This window comes from Lynx rufus, unplaced genomic scaffold, assembly GCF_022079265.1.
Source record: "Lynx rufus isolate CCGP_SWC_20201006 ecotype Redwood Valley unplaced genomic scaffold, mLynRuf1.p SCAF_4, whole genome shotgun sequence".
Classification (NCBI taxonomy): Eukaryota; Metazoa; Chordata; class Mammalia; order Carnivora; family Felidae; genus Lynx; species Lynx rufus.
The window spans coordinates 127573694-127589838 of NW_025814856.1; the positions used below are offsets into that span (position 1 = coordinate 127573694).

At 41.8% G+C, this 16145-nt stretch overlaps 1 protein-coding gene across 3 annotated transcripts in view; it reads right to left on the reverse strand.

Annotated features, from left to right (window-relative positions):
* The window catches only part of AOAH (acyloxyacyl hydrolase), a 167431-nt gene that overhangs the window by 82517 nt on the left and 68769 nt on the right, over positions 1-16145 (reverse strand). For all 3 annotated transcript variants that reach the window (XM_047094876.1, XM_047094877.1, XM_047094875.1), the window contains exons 8-12: positions 14396-14456; positions 13047-13117; positions 12081-12129; positions 10812-10860; positions 8829-8923 (exon numbers count right to left, since the gene is read on the reverse strand). In XM_047094876.1, the coding sequence (XP_046950832.1) occupies positions 8829-8923; positions 10812-10860; positions 12081-12129; positions 13047-13117; positions 14396-14456 (325 nt within the window). The remainder of the gene's footprint in view (positions 1-8828; positions 8924-10811; positions 10861-12080; positions 12130-13046; positions 13118-14395; positions 14457-16145) is intronic.

Consider the following 16145-nt stretch of genomic DNA (forward strand, 5'->3'; position numbering starts at 1 on the left):
AGGCACAGTTGGGATGGGGTGATGTATTTGCAGCAGTGTTTTCTGCTTTTAGGGAAGCAAAGGCCAAGAAATGTTGAAGTCTCATAAAGGGCAGAATTATGAAACAATGAGTAATTGGGTTTCTACAGCACTTCCCTCTCTTTCCAGATGATATGATGTGTTCCTTGGCACAGGAGAGAAAGCCAGGGCACCAAAAACGTGGGGTCCTGAAGGGTTTGGTTGACTGTTGAACCCTGAGTGAGGACACACAGCTGGGTGTATGCCACAGTTCCTTACCCGAGGAACCTTGAGATTCAAGCATCAGTCACACGCCTTCCTCTAGCTTCTGGTAAAATCCCATCTTCCTTTTCGCTGACACCACCTAGCCTTGGTGTCAGCAATGATTAATCTCTTCAGAAACTGCCTTTGAGTTCTAATACCTATGTAATCAGTTGTGTGCATGAAATGCAACTCCAGTGTAGCCAGTCTCCTGTATTAAATCCCTTCGGTTGGAATGCTTTTATTTTCCTGATTGGTCCCTGCTAAATGTTGACTCTGACGCTGACTAGAAACCCAAGGCTCCATCTGCTGAATTAGCCAAAAGTTTGGGGGCTTTCTTCCTTTGTGGTGACATTACTAAAAGACTCTCAAATAGTTAGACCCATGGGCAGAGGGTGCATTCTCAGTGGACACTCTCTTGGGGAATCTCACACATTCTAATATGCTCTGGAAATCTTGGGTTGAGAGGCTAGTCCACACTATGCTGAAGGATTCCCATTTTACCCTAAAACATTTTATCTTAGAGTACCTCTTTCCTGGCATTTATAGATGTAAAGAATTTGGAAAACCACTGCAGTACTCCACAACCACATCTTTCTTTTGTAAATCCTCAAAATTTGGACATTAGAAGCAGTAGGAAAACTGTGACAATGGTTCTCAAAATACGGTCTGGGGGGATCACTGGGGACCTTTGAGACCCTCACCAGGAGTTCATGAGCACACTATTTTCATCATAATACTGAGACTTGATTTGCCTTTTTCACTTTCACTTTTATTTCACTCATGAGGGTACAGGGTAGTTTTCAAGAGGCTACATCCATATATGTTAAAACAGATTGAAGAGGGAAGCAGATATAGGGATCCAGCTGTCTATAGGCAGATATCAAAGAGATTCACAAAAATGGGAAAGAAAACTACTCTTCTAACTTATTTTGTTGTTTGTTTTGGAAAATAAAGTTATGTCATAAAAATATGCCATTTATATTGATGTATTTCTTATTGTTATTGTCAAATGAATTAATGAATAATTCATGGCTGAACCTTCTGACCGCAGAGGGTGGTGGGCAGAGGGAGAAGAGGTACAATCAGATATGATTCTTCTGGCTGGGCAGATGTCCAAAGCTGGCTCCCTATAACGAGGGCTCTGAGAGGCCCTGCTGGGAACATGGGACTAACCTCCCAGGCAGCTAGTGCACTCTCCTAACCCCATCTAGTCTTTTAGATTTCATGCTCCAGGCCCTGGTCATCTGGAGGTTACCCTCCACAGTGAAGTCATCTGTAGGCGATCTTCTCCAGGATTTTTAATTATCCAGGCTGGCTCTCCCTTCCTGGGGTCCACATCCTTGCCTCATGACACATACTCTTTCTATCCTGTTGCCTCAGTCACCATGCTTACATTATTCACGAGAGTGTCAGACACCAGCCCCTGTGACCCCAGTCTCTGGAGACAGCTATCTGAGTCTGCTAGTGGTCACCTACACTGAGGGGAAAACATGTTCACCCTTCCCCCAAGGGGAGAGCTGAGCTCCACTGCCATGCTGACGCCAGCCATTCCCTGCCTCAACTCATAGACCTCTGAGGTTGGGCCTTAAGCTACAGGTTGCAGAAATGATTTTCACTCCCTTCTTTTGTATGTCCTGTGGAAAGTGGGAATAGTTGGGGCCTCAGTTGAAACTTAGGTAGAAATAAATAGCCCAATTTTTAATATCCTATTATAAAACTATCCCAAATTGCTGATGAGATAGTCATCATTATTTATATTTTTTAGATGAGGAAATTAATTTCAGAAAGGATAAGTGGCTAAGATAGGACTCAAACTCAGATCTGATTCAAGGTCCAAAATTACTTTAAATAGAGATAACTTAGGGGCTGGAAATGCCCCTCTGGGCACTTGCTCTTGACTCAAGGTGTCAGTTTCATACATGGCTCTCATGCTATCAGTTGGGTGGTCATACATCCCAATTTGTCTGGACCAATCTAGGTCAATGCCCATTGTCCTCATACAATTATCAGTCATGATCCCACTTCTCTCAGGTTTGGACAACAAATTACAAGTTCGCCATAACCATTAGGGGTTGGGGGTATGGTGCAGAAGAACCAGAGGCACCAGAAATTTCTTAGGGGGACAGACTCTTCCAGAAGAGTCTTCAAAAACTGGCTTTGACCATCTAGGGAAGATCTGCATTAGAGGGGTGAAGTCAGTGAGGCAGTCTTTCCAGATGCAGGGATGCCTGAACAGCCCTGAGTAAAGCCCAGCCAGGTGGGACGCTGGCTCTGGAGGGTGGTCTCTTCAGGAGCTGGCTGTAAAGTCCACAGGGTGGGAAGGGTATGAGAAAAATACACGTCCACTGTTAATTCCAGATAACTTCTGCATTTGTCCTTTTCTTTTCTTCCCCATTGTACTCTTGTAGCTTAGGACACTTTCACTAGAAGATAAACAACTAGCTGGTCTCCTTTCCTGTTTTCCTCCCAATCCAATCCATCCTGCTATTGAAATCAGAGTGATTTTTCTAAAATTCAAATAAGACTGCTACTATTTCTCAGTTAAAAACCCTTTGGTGGCTTCCTGTTGCCTTCAGGATAAACTCTGAATTCCTTAATGTGGCTTCAAAGGCCTTTGAGATCTGGCTCTTATGCACCTTCCTAGACTCTTCTCGTACCTTCTCCACCTTGCTCCCACTTACCATCTAGTTCAGCCACACTAAACTTCCCAGAATGCTGAACCCTCTTACTTGTGAGCCTTTGCGTATGCTCTTTCTGCTGCTAGCACACTCCTCACTGCTAGGACCAAACTGCCTGAATTCCTTCTTTCCTTGGGTGTGGGGAGTGTGTATGCATCACAGCAGCTCTGGAATTTGCTGGTCTGCATTTCCCCCCAAGGCCTGAAGCCCTCTGAAGACCTGGTTCTTTCCATCTTCTTCACCTCTGTGTCATTAGCCCCTATCACACGGCTTGGCATGCAGCAGGTCCCAGGTTAGTATTTGGTGACATTTTGTTTACTTGCCACAAGCATTAAAAGTCAAATAATCAGGGTGCCTGGGTGGCTCAGTCGGTTAAGTGTCCGACTCTTGATTTTGACTCAGGTCCTGGTCTCATAGTTCATGAAATCAAGGCCGGCATCACTATCAGTGCAGAGGGTGCTTGGAGTTCTCTCTCTCTCCCTGTCTTTCTCTGCCCCCCCACCTCAAAATAAATAAATAAATTAAAAAAAAAATCCAAAAGCCAAACAATCAAAACACAAGACATCAGAACTCAACATACCTCATGGATGTCTGCTAGGCACAGTACTCATGCATACTCTGACTCCCTGTGCAAATGAGGAGGTTGTATAGATAATAGGTTTTAAAAATGAGAAGTTTTTTTGGGGGTGCCTGAGTGGCTCAGTTGGTTGAACATCTGACTTTAGCTCAGGTCATGATCTTGCAGTTCGTAGGTTTGAGCCCCGCATTGGGCTCTGTGCTGACAGCTCAGAGCCTGGAGCCTGCTTCTAATTCTGTGTCTCCCTCCCTCTCTGCCCCTCCCCCCACTCACACTCTGTCTCTCCTCTCTCTCTCAAAAATGAATAAATGTTGAAAAATTTTTTTTAAAAAGTAAATAAAAATGAGAAGCTTTTTTTTAAAAAAGAAGTGTGATCCATAGTAGCCCAGAAATGAATCAGCTCAATATCCAGTCATGAACAGATGGTTCAGTAGATTATGGCTTGTATACTGAAAAGGATACTATAGAACCCTGACAAATATAATGAATGTAAAGACTAAGTAGCAATGTAGGAAAATGATTATAATTAGTGCTAATTGAAAGAAAGAAGAATGGCCAATTGCATACTTGCTACTCTTGTGACTACATAATGTGTGTGTGTGTGTGTGTGTGTGTGTGTGTGTGTGTGTAGTGAGGGTGGAGTTCTGGGAAGGAGAGGAAAAATACTTCTAAATTTAAGATGGTGGGGATGTTTTTTTTTTAACCTCTCAAAATTGGTTCTAATATTGACTTTAAATCTTTTTTTTACCCCAATAAGAATAATATTAAAAGAATACTTTTAAAAACCAATCTGATACTCCAAAGTGTTAAAATGGTTCTCTCTGGGTGGTAGAATTAAGGAGAATTTTAATGATTTCTTAATAATTTCTATATTTGCTTATTTTTCTCCATTGAATATTTAACATTTATAATTAGACAAAATCAATGCTACAAATATTTACTTTCTTTTGTCTCTCTCTTTGGGAAGATATACTTCTTTCCCCATTATCTTGGGCATGGCCATGTGACTTGCTTTGACCAATACATTGACGGTGGACATGATGCAGCAAATGTATTTGCGTAGGGGGCCTTGCCCTCTTGCATTTCTGCCACTACCATGAAAAGAATATGTTCTGGATAGATTCTAGGAAAAACCAGGAAAAATGAGAGACACGTGGAACAGACCTAGACCCAATCTTTAGCTTGGAGCCAAGACCAACAGAGTCTAAGTTAGGACAGCTGACTCTAGACAATCCACAGATGTGTGAGTGAGAAGAAATGTGGATTGTTGGAAGACATTGAGACTTGGGGTGGTTTGTACAGTATTATTTTGAGAAATAATATTTTGATAAATCTTCATTTTTAATGCTAACTTTCTAAGCAAAATCTCTCTTTTATTCTTGTCACATCTTCCATCATATAAAAGGCATTCCACAGAAGTGGCCCAGGCTTGGAATGACTGTGCTAAATTTTAGCTTGAAGAAGAATGTTAACCTAGGGAGAACTTCTAAGAACACTAGAACATCAGAGGCTTGATGACAAGGTGACAAAATGACACTAGAACTGTAGTGTTGTCCCTAGCTTCAATGCATTATCAACATATTGGTGAGATTCATGAATCCCAATTACTATTATGCCTGATCTGTGTTCCACATCAGCTCTATGTTATTGTCATTCTCATGGTCGTTTCTCAACACTACTTATTTATTGCCAAAACGTGACAGGGGATGAGGGGGGCGGGGAACTACAGGTTTCCCTGGCTATCCAAAAGCGGAGTGTTCCGAAAGCTCAAGTTAGGCCACATTGCTTTTCTCAAAGACCTACGTTAGTATGGTAACAGCTTTTTTCGTGAAAGTGAAAATTTTCTTTAGATTTCTTTTGCTTGGCAAGAAAAGGGGACTAATATAGGTCTTCTGTAAAGGCAAAAAGGCATAAAACAAACTTTCAGAAAGCATGGCATACCTATAACCTGAACCCCAACCAACAAACGCCGAGTTGCAGGATTTCAAATCAGTTTGTTGTCGCAAATCCCAGATTAAAAAATGTTACAATTCAAATCCCAATTGTCAGAACTCCAGGATGGGGCCAGCTGCTGGGCTTTTGAGAGTGATTTCTTTTAAAGTGGCTTCTCAGCGGGTCTTTCTCTTCTCCAGAAATTTAGCACACTGCAGAACGAGCTGCCAGTTCTGGTGAGAGTTTGTGAGAGGCTGTTCTTTCCAGGAGAAACCCAAGGTGAGAGGCACCGTTCACCTCAGCCTCCAGAGGCCTGGGTGTGGGGTAAGGAGGACAAGCACCAAAACATGGACCAGTTTGCTTAGCTGCCACCACTGCCCTGCATGAGTGCATGTCAATCTCCTTTTCATTTGGGTTGAATCTAACACAGAGCTCCAAAGCATTTGCACAGCCCTCAGATCACTGAAGCCGCATGGCCTTGCCTGAGATTGTTCCTACCATCATTTATAGAGTTTCTGGTTATGTGGCTTGTTCAAGATGACAATGACAGGAAGTGATTCTTCCACCTGTTGGCTGTGTGGCCTTAGGCAGTCTACTCAACCTCTCTGAGTATCTGTCTGTACAGTGAAGTTACGTTCTAACAATACCTACCTCAGAGGGCTTTTATAAGTGTTAATAAAGCAGTACTTTGGTGTTCTTTAGCTATTTGCTCAAAACAAAACACAACAATCCCCCAAATCTTGGATTACAATATTTGGTACATACAAAGTACAAATCCACTGAAGAAAAATAAGAAAAAAAGTTACCCAGTGTTCTACGATCCAAAGATACCAGTGTTAACATACCAATCTACAACCTTCTAATTATTTTCTGTTTTTTTATTTTTTATTTCTAAAATTTTTTTTCTCGTGTTTGCTCTTAAAAGTAATTCTTTGATGAATACTCATGTATATAGATTCTTTGGTGAATGATCATTTTTAGAGGTAAATTTCCAAATATAGAATTAATGGTCCAAATCACAAATGTTTTAATATCACTTTATATGTATTATCAAATTGTCTTTCAGAGAAGTTCTAGCAACATAAACACTGTTGGTGAATGAACATCTCCATTTCACTATATTTTTGGTGAAACTAGTCCTTTATCATTTTTTAATCTTTATCTGTTTAACAGATGATAAATGATATTCCATTGCTGTTTTAATTTGTCTTTCTTTTGTTATTCTTAAAGATGAAACTATTTTTCTTTTCTTTTTTTTCTTTTGCATAGATGTTTGTTTATTTATTTATTTATTTATTTACATCCAAGTTAGTTAGCATATAGTGCAAAAATGATTTCAGTAGATTTCTTAATGCCCCTTACCCATTTAGCCCATCCCTCCTCCCATAAGCCCTCCATCAACCCTCTGTTTGTTCTCCACATTTAAGAGTCTCTTATGTTTTGTCCCCCTCCCTGTTTTTATATTATTTTTGCTTCCCTTCCCTTATGTTCATCTGTTCTGTATCTTAAAGTCCTCATATGAGTGAAGTCAAATGATATTTGTCTTTCTCTGACTAATTTCACTTAGCATAATACCCTCTGGTTCCATCCACGTACTTGCAAATGGCAAGATTTCATTCTTTTTGATGGCCGAGTAATACTCCATTGAAACTATTTTTCTATTTAGTGGTTATGTTCTTGATTATTAAAAAATAAAATTTAGGGGCGCCTGGGTGGCGCAGTCGGTTAAGCGTCCGACTTCAGCCAGGTCACGATCTCGCGGTCCGGGAGTTCGAGCCCCGCGTCGGGCTCTGGGCTGATGGCTCAGAGCCTGGAGCCTGCTTCCGATTCTGTGTCTCCCTCCCTCTCTGCCCCTCCCCCGTTCATGCTCTGTCTCTCTCTGTCCCAAAAATAAATAAACGTTGAAAAAAAATTAATAAAAAAAAAATAAAAAATAAAATTTATTATTTCCATGCAGGAACTGTTTGTTATTAGGGGATTTAAATGTTGCCTTCTATTTTATAAATTTGTCCTAGTTTTTCATTTGTTTTTTAACTTTATGGATTTTTTGACATCGCATACATTTGCAAATGTTATATAATGAAATCTAGTAATATCTGGAATGGTAATCTGGAATACTCCTTAAAATAATTTGTTTTTTCAGAAGGGCATATGTCTGTTGTTTTCTGAATCTTTGAAAAACTGAGAATAAATTTCTGTGGCCCTCATGTAAGAACAAACAATATCTTGGCAGTTAGGGCCTTTTTCACACACAATCCTCAAAACATCATAGAGACCACTCCACTATTTTCTGAAGCTTAGAATTGAGAGGTAAGTCTGATGCCAAAAGGATTTTTTCCTCCTACTGTGTACCCTGTTTGTTGTTGTTGTTTTGGGGCAGAATGATCGCAAGATGTTTCTTTATATTTGGAATTAAAAAAGAAAAAACAAGACACGGTAAAGAGATGGTCTATTTGATACTTTGGCCTGGTGCTCAGTGCAGGTTTGGGATTGAAGACAAGGATTCTCTCAACTCAGGAAAGTTATCTTTTATTATTTATTTTGTCACCACTTCCTCTCTGGCTGATGTGTTCTCTTTTTTGGGACTCCTATTCAATCTCCAGAACCCATCCTGCATGCCTCTTTTCTGAGTTCCAGAATTTGCCCAGCCGGTGGACTGGTTTGCCTATCTTACTTTTCGCATTGTCCAACTTGCCAGTCAGTGTTACTGCTGGATTCTCACATCAGGTAATTACTGTCCTTTCTCCCAAAAGTAGTCTTTCCTGATCTCAAATTGCTCCTTTTTCATGTGTACAATCTTCTCTTGACTATTGTTGAGAATCTGAATTTAATATTTTACAAAATGTCACTCTCTCTCCTATAGCAAGCTTTTTTTCAAAAGAGCACTCTTCTTTTGAGATCACGAGCATTTTTTTTTATATGTCCAGATGTTTCCCTGTCTGCTCATCTTTACAAAGGGAGGGCTTCTTCTGAGAAGAAGAGGTCAAGAAAGAATTTATAATTCCTGTAATTTAATTTCTCTGAATCAGAGTTTTGGGGTTCCAGGAGAGGAAAAAGGGAACCATGCCCAGAGATGGCCATATGACAAGGGCTTCCCCATTGTGCCGAAGTTTCCTTTCCACCTGGCGGGGCATCATCCCCCTTCTCTAATGGACAGGATAGTTCTTGTTATGAACCTGTGGTGACAATGCCCTCACATTTCTTATCACATTGTTTGAAATGAACTGAGCTGAAAGGGCTGTGGATGTGCCTTTTATAGCAGATTTTGCTGAGGAGGGAAATTTGCACCTGTTTGGAGTTGGCATCCCATTTACAGAAAGCAAGGGGGAGCAAACACAAAGGCCAGCACATCCGGGATGATTACTGCCAAAATTACTTACCAAAGACATCTGTGAAGCTGTGATCCATTCAGGAGAGATGTGGAAATGAGCCCCTGCTGAGTCTCCTAGCAAAATGATTCCCCTGGGCTGTGAACCTGGGTGGGACAATTTATTTGCATTATTTATGCACTCGAGTAGTTTGAGCCTCCAGATTGGGTGGTTAGGAGACTAGATACCCTGGTGTGTATTTCATGCACAGAGCATCATAACAGTGATGCATTGCCGCTTTTCAAGTGTTGGGGAGTGAGGGAGATCGCATTTCGGAGCTGAATGAGATTTCTAGGCCATCAGAACTGCTAGCTAAGCTGTACAGATGCAGGTGTGTTTCCTAGCTCAGCATAAAACAAACTGCCGTGCAACATCACGAGTGAAGGATGGATGAATAAATAAATCAAAACTTTATCTGAACTGAGAAATACACCCTAAATTTTAGTTTTGGAAATTGCTCTCTTGAATTCTGTTATAATTCATTTGAAGAATTCCTCTTATCATGGAGCAATTTTGATTCTTCAAAAATGTTATGGTCTTTTAAAGCCCTTAATCCATGTACACAACAGCACTGGATGGACAATCCTGGCTGATTCATGGGAGATGAACATAAAAAGTTACCTGCGCAGGCCTATTTGGAGGTTAGGAATCACTTAATCTGCTTCTGAGGCCCATCTACACAATCCATTTACCCGTGGGTGATGCATGTACTCTTTTAAATCCCTTAAGATGCTGAAAGAATCAACTGATGCCTCCCAGAGTCAGGGACACCTCTCTCCCCTAGCTCCAAATCCTCCAAATCATGCTGGAGGACTGTCTAGCCTCATTTCAGTGGCTCCTTACCTTGGGCATTGGTGACAATTAGCTCTCGGACTGAATGCTGAGTGACTGAGCACCTGGACTGAGAAGGTCCAGGACATCCAGGAGGGCTTGGGATGTGGGGTGTCCAAGAGGCTTCCCACAGTGATCCCAGAGCCTCACATGAAGATCTTTCGCTTAGATCTGAGTTTTTTAATTTATTTATTAGTCATTTGTTCATTCATTGTTTATTCATCCAATAAACATTTCTAAACTGCAAACTATGCACTGAATCTTTACATTTTCTATTCCCTTTCTACTCCTCTCTGAGATTTTAAAGACAATTAGACTAAGTTGATTGAGGGCAAGGACTGTATCACATTTGCCCAGGAAAACTCAGAGCCAAGTATAGTATAGCCTTGGTGCAGAATAGGAATAGGTATTCAGGAAATATATGTTGGATGAATGAATGAATGAATGAATGAACAAATGATTGAAATGCTTTTAAGTTTTACGGAAAAGCATTGCATAAACATAAAAAGTGGTGCTACCAGAGGGTATTGTTTGAGATACTTTAGGTATCACCAGAAGCATATTTTCAGTAGTGCGTCGGTGATTATAGGTTTCTCCTAACAGTACTGGTAGCTCAGATGTCTGGGGAATTTGGGCTTTAGAATGCAGAGCTTTTGCTCAGCTATTTTTGGGAACTCTCAATGGCTGTAACTTGGAGGTCTCCCTCAAGTCACCCAGATACGAATCTTTAGCTCAGTTGACACAGGGACTCAGTCAGTATAAGCCTGGATGTCTGACCTTGTAGTCTATTGAGAAGGACATGAAGAATATGAGAAATGATCACCTCTATTTGTTTTCTTATTTGCAGAAGTGCTAGATTTCAGTTACCTTGTACTCTATCCTACAGCCCTTTCTGGCCTGATCGTTATGGTTTCCAATCCCCACATAAAGGAGTCAGTTAAACAAATTCAGTTTTGCTTTTTCTAGATCCATTTTCTCCTGTCTCCATTTTCTGCAATCTTGTTCATGTCTTTTTCTGATTTTTTCATGAAAATAAAGGTCAAATGGTCAACTTTAAATTGTAGCATCAGGCATTTCCTCACTTTGGGTGGTCTGCTCCCTTCAATCTGACTCGGTCTAGAAAAGTGTCCTGTTGTAATAATCACACGAATTTACAGTTCATACCTTCACAGAACTTCTTCTCATATGGAATTCCATCTTTTGGATCAACACCCTTTAAAAGAGAAATGATGAGATTAGCTCTTTGTTTTAAGATTTATGAGACGCATACACTGAGGCCTTCCCTAATGGCTTTAAAAAGTACAAAGGCAAATCGGTGGATAAAACCCATTAATGTCTTTTGAGCCCTTAATTCAACGTAGCAACACTGTGTAAATGAGGTGGGCTTTAAGGAGCTGGGGCAGGAATGAGGAGGGATCCAGAAGCCGGACTAGCAGATTCAGGGCAGCGTCTGGAGTGCTGCAGTGTGACCGCGAGGGGGCGCTGTGGACCCACCGGGTGATGGGGCCACAGGTCAGTGAGTATTCTGCAGTCTCTGAGCTGGACCTCTAAGTGTCCTGACATCTCCACTTCCTAAGGACTGATGCTTCCAGAGCAGCGACTCTCGCCAGGGCTGGATCCCTCCCCACTCCCACCCCCCATGGACATTTGGCAATGTCTAGAGACATGTCACAACAGGGGGAGGGGGAGTGACTGGCATCTAGTGGGTAGAGGCCGGGATGCTGCTGCACATCCTACCATTTCCAAGGGACCTGAATTTCCACGACTCCAGTACTTGGTTGGGATTTCTTCTATTGTTCTAATTAATTATGTATTTTCATACTTGATTTTGTATTTTGGTATTCTTTTCCTTCATGAGGACTCTCAAATCCTATATTAGCTCAAGACCTCACAAAACGTGGGGCTGCTGCCATTGTTGTTTTCAGGTAAGTGCTTGGCCTTCCTCCTTTCTTCCCTCTTTCTGCCTGAAAGCTGAAAATCTGATATTCATAGAGAACTGGGGCACCAGCATTAGGTGCCTCAAGAGGTGGGTAGTGGGGTAACTACAGGGAAGTTTCCACCCTGCCTGGCTAGCTTCATGAGACAGAAAAGAAATGGCTGGATGGCGTGGTGGCAGCAAGAGGTTTGCTCCAATAGCTGGGTCGCCATTTGGTAACAGCGTTCTTTATTTAATGTCCTATGACTGGACACAGAATAAAGGGGTTAGCGGTGGGTGACCTTAGACAAGCTTAACGGGGCTTTGACTGAGAGACCCTCAACTCTCATCCCATCACTGACATCATGTGCGATTGGAGTCTATCCTCCTCTTTCAAGTTGCAGAAAAAGATTTGCTTTTGTCTGTCACCTCCTTCTTTAGGTCTGACTAAAGCCAATAGGTTTTTAAGGAGGGCAGAAAGCAAGAGAACAGGGTTAAATTTGAATTTAGTTGCTTACCCAAATGCCATTACAGTTTGAATCCTCATGTACATCCCAGTTATCTGGCCTAAGAGGAAAACATCAACATTGGTTTTCAGCATATACTTATTGCTCTGCAGATGTTAGCTGAATGAATGAATGAATGAATGAATGAATGAGTGAGTGAATGAGTGCTCAATGAAGTGTCACCGATAGACAACAGGTTCTTCAAAGAGGAGTAACACACATTATTGTCAGTGGCACACAGAAGCCTCCACTTGGCCTTGTTGCCATGATCTTGATTTTGGATATTTTCTGGGCACCCTGGACCAAATCCAGCCTTTTAACAACGGCCTATATTCATGGACCGTGTTGTTGTGGAACAGTGCTGATGGGCAGAGTGAATGAATCTGCCGTCCGCCTTATTTACATAGGCGAAGCCATTACAGTGATGCCTCTAAAATCCCACACATCTGGTAAATTGAATGCTTTGGCTCTGTAATCACAGCTAAAATGAAGATTGGCGTATCCCTGCCCCCCCTTTTTTTTGGCATATCCAGTTTTTGAACATCAACCTGGGACTAAAATGTGACATGTGCTCCATTCACAGGACCTCTGTCCTCACTCCTAGGGGGAGAGGCTGCTGTTTCTGGGCTCAGTCCTGCATGCAGAAGTTGTGCAGAAGGCCAGACACATGTCCACCATAGCCTGCTGCCTTGCTTCTCTCTCCCACTAGACGGTAAGCTCCGTGAGAGGAGGCCCTTCTGCCATTTTGTTTACTGCCCAACATGAGGCAGAGTGTTGACAATTAGCAGGTGCCCGATGAGCATTTCCCGGACAGATGATGAACGAATGCTGTTCTTTTCTCACCGAGCTTTACTTCAGTAGGGACAGGGAGGTCCCTTGTCTCTGTAAATACAAATCCCCTAGGCTGGGGATGGGATTACGCCTCAGGCCTCCTTTATAGAAGGTAATTTTCCAAATCAGTGACCAGCGGAGACGTACCTTCTGCCCGGGTATGCCATCTTGTTGCTGTCATTGCAATCCCTCCCTCGCCAGTGATAGCCCCTCAGCGTCTGAAATTGAAGAGCACACACAGGAAGGGTCATTTCCACTGTTATTATCCATGAGGAAGGACAGTCAGAGCTGTCTGAGGGGTACTGACATGTGCAATTTTTAATTTGCACGCAGTCTAGGAACACTAGAGATTACTAAGAAAATGAAGATTAGTATGCTAAGACATGCTGTGTGAGGTGACCAGGGCTGATACCAGGTAGTGTGTGTGTGAGTGGGTGTGGATGTGCTGTTGGGTGTGTGCCATACATGAGTGCATGGGAGTGTAAGTGTGTGAATGTGTATGTATGTGGGCATGTGTGTACTCACAGGTGCGGTTATGTGGATGCATGCTGTACACACATGTGTGTATATGAACATGCATGTGTTCGTGTGTGTGTGTCCACTTCCACAAACAGCAGGAACGTCCAACTCTCTGAACTTTATTAATCACCACTCTTCTTAGCCTCCAAAGCAATTTTTTTTTATTTGGTCAAATGATGAATTGTTTTACTGGACAATTTCAAAATCTCTAGCAAAACTGGCTAATTATGTGGATTTATTATGTGATTGACCTGCCTTGATCCTTGATTTGAAAGAATCAAGAGTCATGATAATGTCAAACAATGTTTTTGTTTCCCCCATTCCCAGGTAGCATATCTGAGAATCCCACCAACTTTGGGGAGTTACATCTGTTACTTGCTGGTTTGCTTTCACAGCGAACATCCTGATATCCAATGTGCTCTAAGTCAAACATGTACACACTCATAAACACACACACGCACGCTCGAAAAGTAGGCTTAAGAATTTCCCAAATAATTCTCAACACCTTTCAAAATAACTGAAACACCCAGCTGGGAATGGCTTCAGGAGACAAAAAACAGTCTCAGCCTAAGACCCACTCTGATGGTTCATGTATTAAATTTTTTTTTTCAACGTTTATTTATTTTTGGGACAGAGAGAGACAGAGCATGAACGGGGGAGGGGCAGAGAGAGAGGGAGACACAGAACCGGAAACAGGCTCCAGGCTCTGAGCCATCAGCCCAGAGCCCGACGCGGGGCTCGAACTCCCGGACCGCGAGATCGTGACCTGGCTGAAGACGGACGCTTAACCGACTGCGCCACCCAGGCGCCCCGGTTCATGTATTATTAAGATGACAAAAAAGTGCATAAAAATCATAAAATAGTGCATTATCAAATAATACATTCAAATTGAATTCAGTCTTGTCTTATTAAAGGAAAGATATTTGTAGAAAGCAGTACAATATTTAATGAACATCTGGTTACTCAACAATACTTACTGGAAAAACACTGTATTTGTCTGAATCTACATCTTTGAATGGCACAGAATTTTTTATAGCTCTAGAAAAAAGAAAACAAAACAGCTGGTGAGCTAAGAAAAAAAAGAAACCATGTTTGTGAAAACAAACAGAGACATTTCAGATATGGCTATGTTGAGTATGTGTGATAGAAGTCCATTCTAAAAATAAAATTAAGTGCCTCCATGATATGGAAGAGTGCCCGCCAAAGTTTGCCAATCTCTGTTCTCTACCTAATTAGAACTATTTTCTCTCTGATATTAATTTGGCCCATATGGAGAAACGAAACAATTGAATCAACATTTTGGAGAACACGGGATATTGAGGTTGAGATGCCCAGAAAAGGAGACTGCATTTTTGGTCCAATGAGCTCAGCGCTACAGATTGAATTTGTGCCATTTTACACATTCTGTGATGGAAGTCTTTTCTTAAAATTCTACTCTTTTAAACCACTAACTCTAAGAATCTTGAGGCGCTTTAGCTGGCAACGTTCACTCCCATTCATGAGCCCGGAAAACCAAAGACTCTGATGTGATTGATGACCAAGCAAATTCATGCTAAAGCCACAGACGCCTCCCCCAAGTGAGGCTCTCCCCCTGCGTCTTCCCTACCAAACTTGTCCCAGCTTCTGCAGGGCAAACACTGCTTTCCCTCTCTTATGGGGTAGCAGGGTAGTGCCATCATATGGCAGGCTGAGGCTATTTTTAGAGCCTAGAATGTAGACAGCAACATGATCCTTTACAGGATTTGTTAAATGGTCTTTTGAATCAGCAGTTGTGAGAGCCTCAAGGCAAATGGATTCAGCAAGAGCCAGCACGGAGACTAATTGGTATCACAGAGCCTGTCTTATTAACTCTGGGATGGTGGTCCCACCAGAAGTCTAGGTGGTAGGCCTCTCTAGGTACTTTTTCCCCATGTACATATTTCCCCCATGTACCTCTTGGACAGCTATCATAGTCTTTAGTTGAGAAAAGAAGGAAACACACACACACACACACACACACACACACACAGGGTATAGACCCAAAACAGTCATATTTTCAGTCTGGGAAAGGTGTTAGGTGAAAGGTCACAGTTAGTCAGGCTCCCTTGCAATCCTGAGGATGAGAGTTTGAAGAAACAACGAGTTGCCTCTAGAATTAGAAAGCGAATTCATTAAATTAAACTTCATCTGCTTATTTTAAAGGCTCAAAGTAACTAACCAAAACCATACTTTCTAATTTTTTTTGATGTTTTTATTTTATTTTTGAGAGAAAGAGACAGAGTCCGAGTAGGGGAGGGGCAGAGAGAGAGGGAGACACAGAATCCGAAGCAGGCTCCAGGCTCTGATCTGTCAGCACAGAGCCTGACACGGGGCTTGAACTCAGGGACCATGTGACTTGAGCTGAAGTCAGACGTTTAACTGACTGAGTCACCCAGGTGCTCCTCAAAACCATACATTCTAGACAGAAGGGGGTTGATTGGTCATTCAAAGTAGCATAAACTGCAATTTATATAAACTCCACAATCTCTTATTCATAGTCTCCAATCCAAACAGCTATGAAAACAGCTTTTTTTTTTTAACTTTGCAGAAAATTCATTGGTGGAAAACTTGATCTGAACTGATAGAAGGCAATTCATAGGCTTTACCCTACTTAGTGTGAATATTTATACATTTCCCTGCTGACATACAAATGTGTTTTCTCAGAAGGTACTGAGAGTGTTAGGTGACGTAAGGTATATGCACCATATG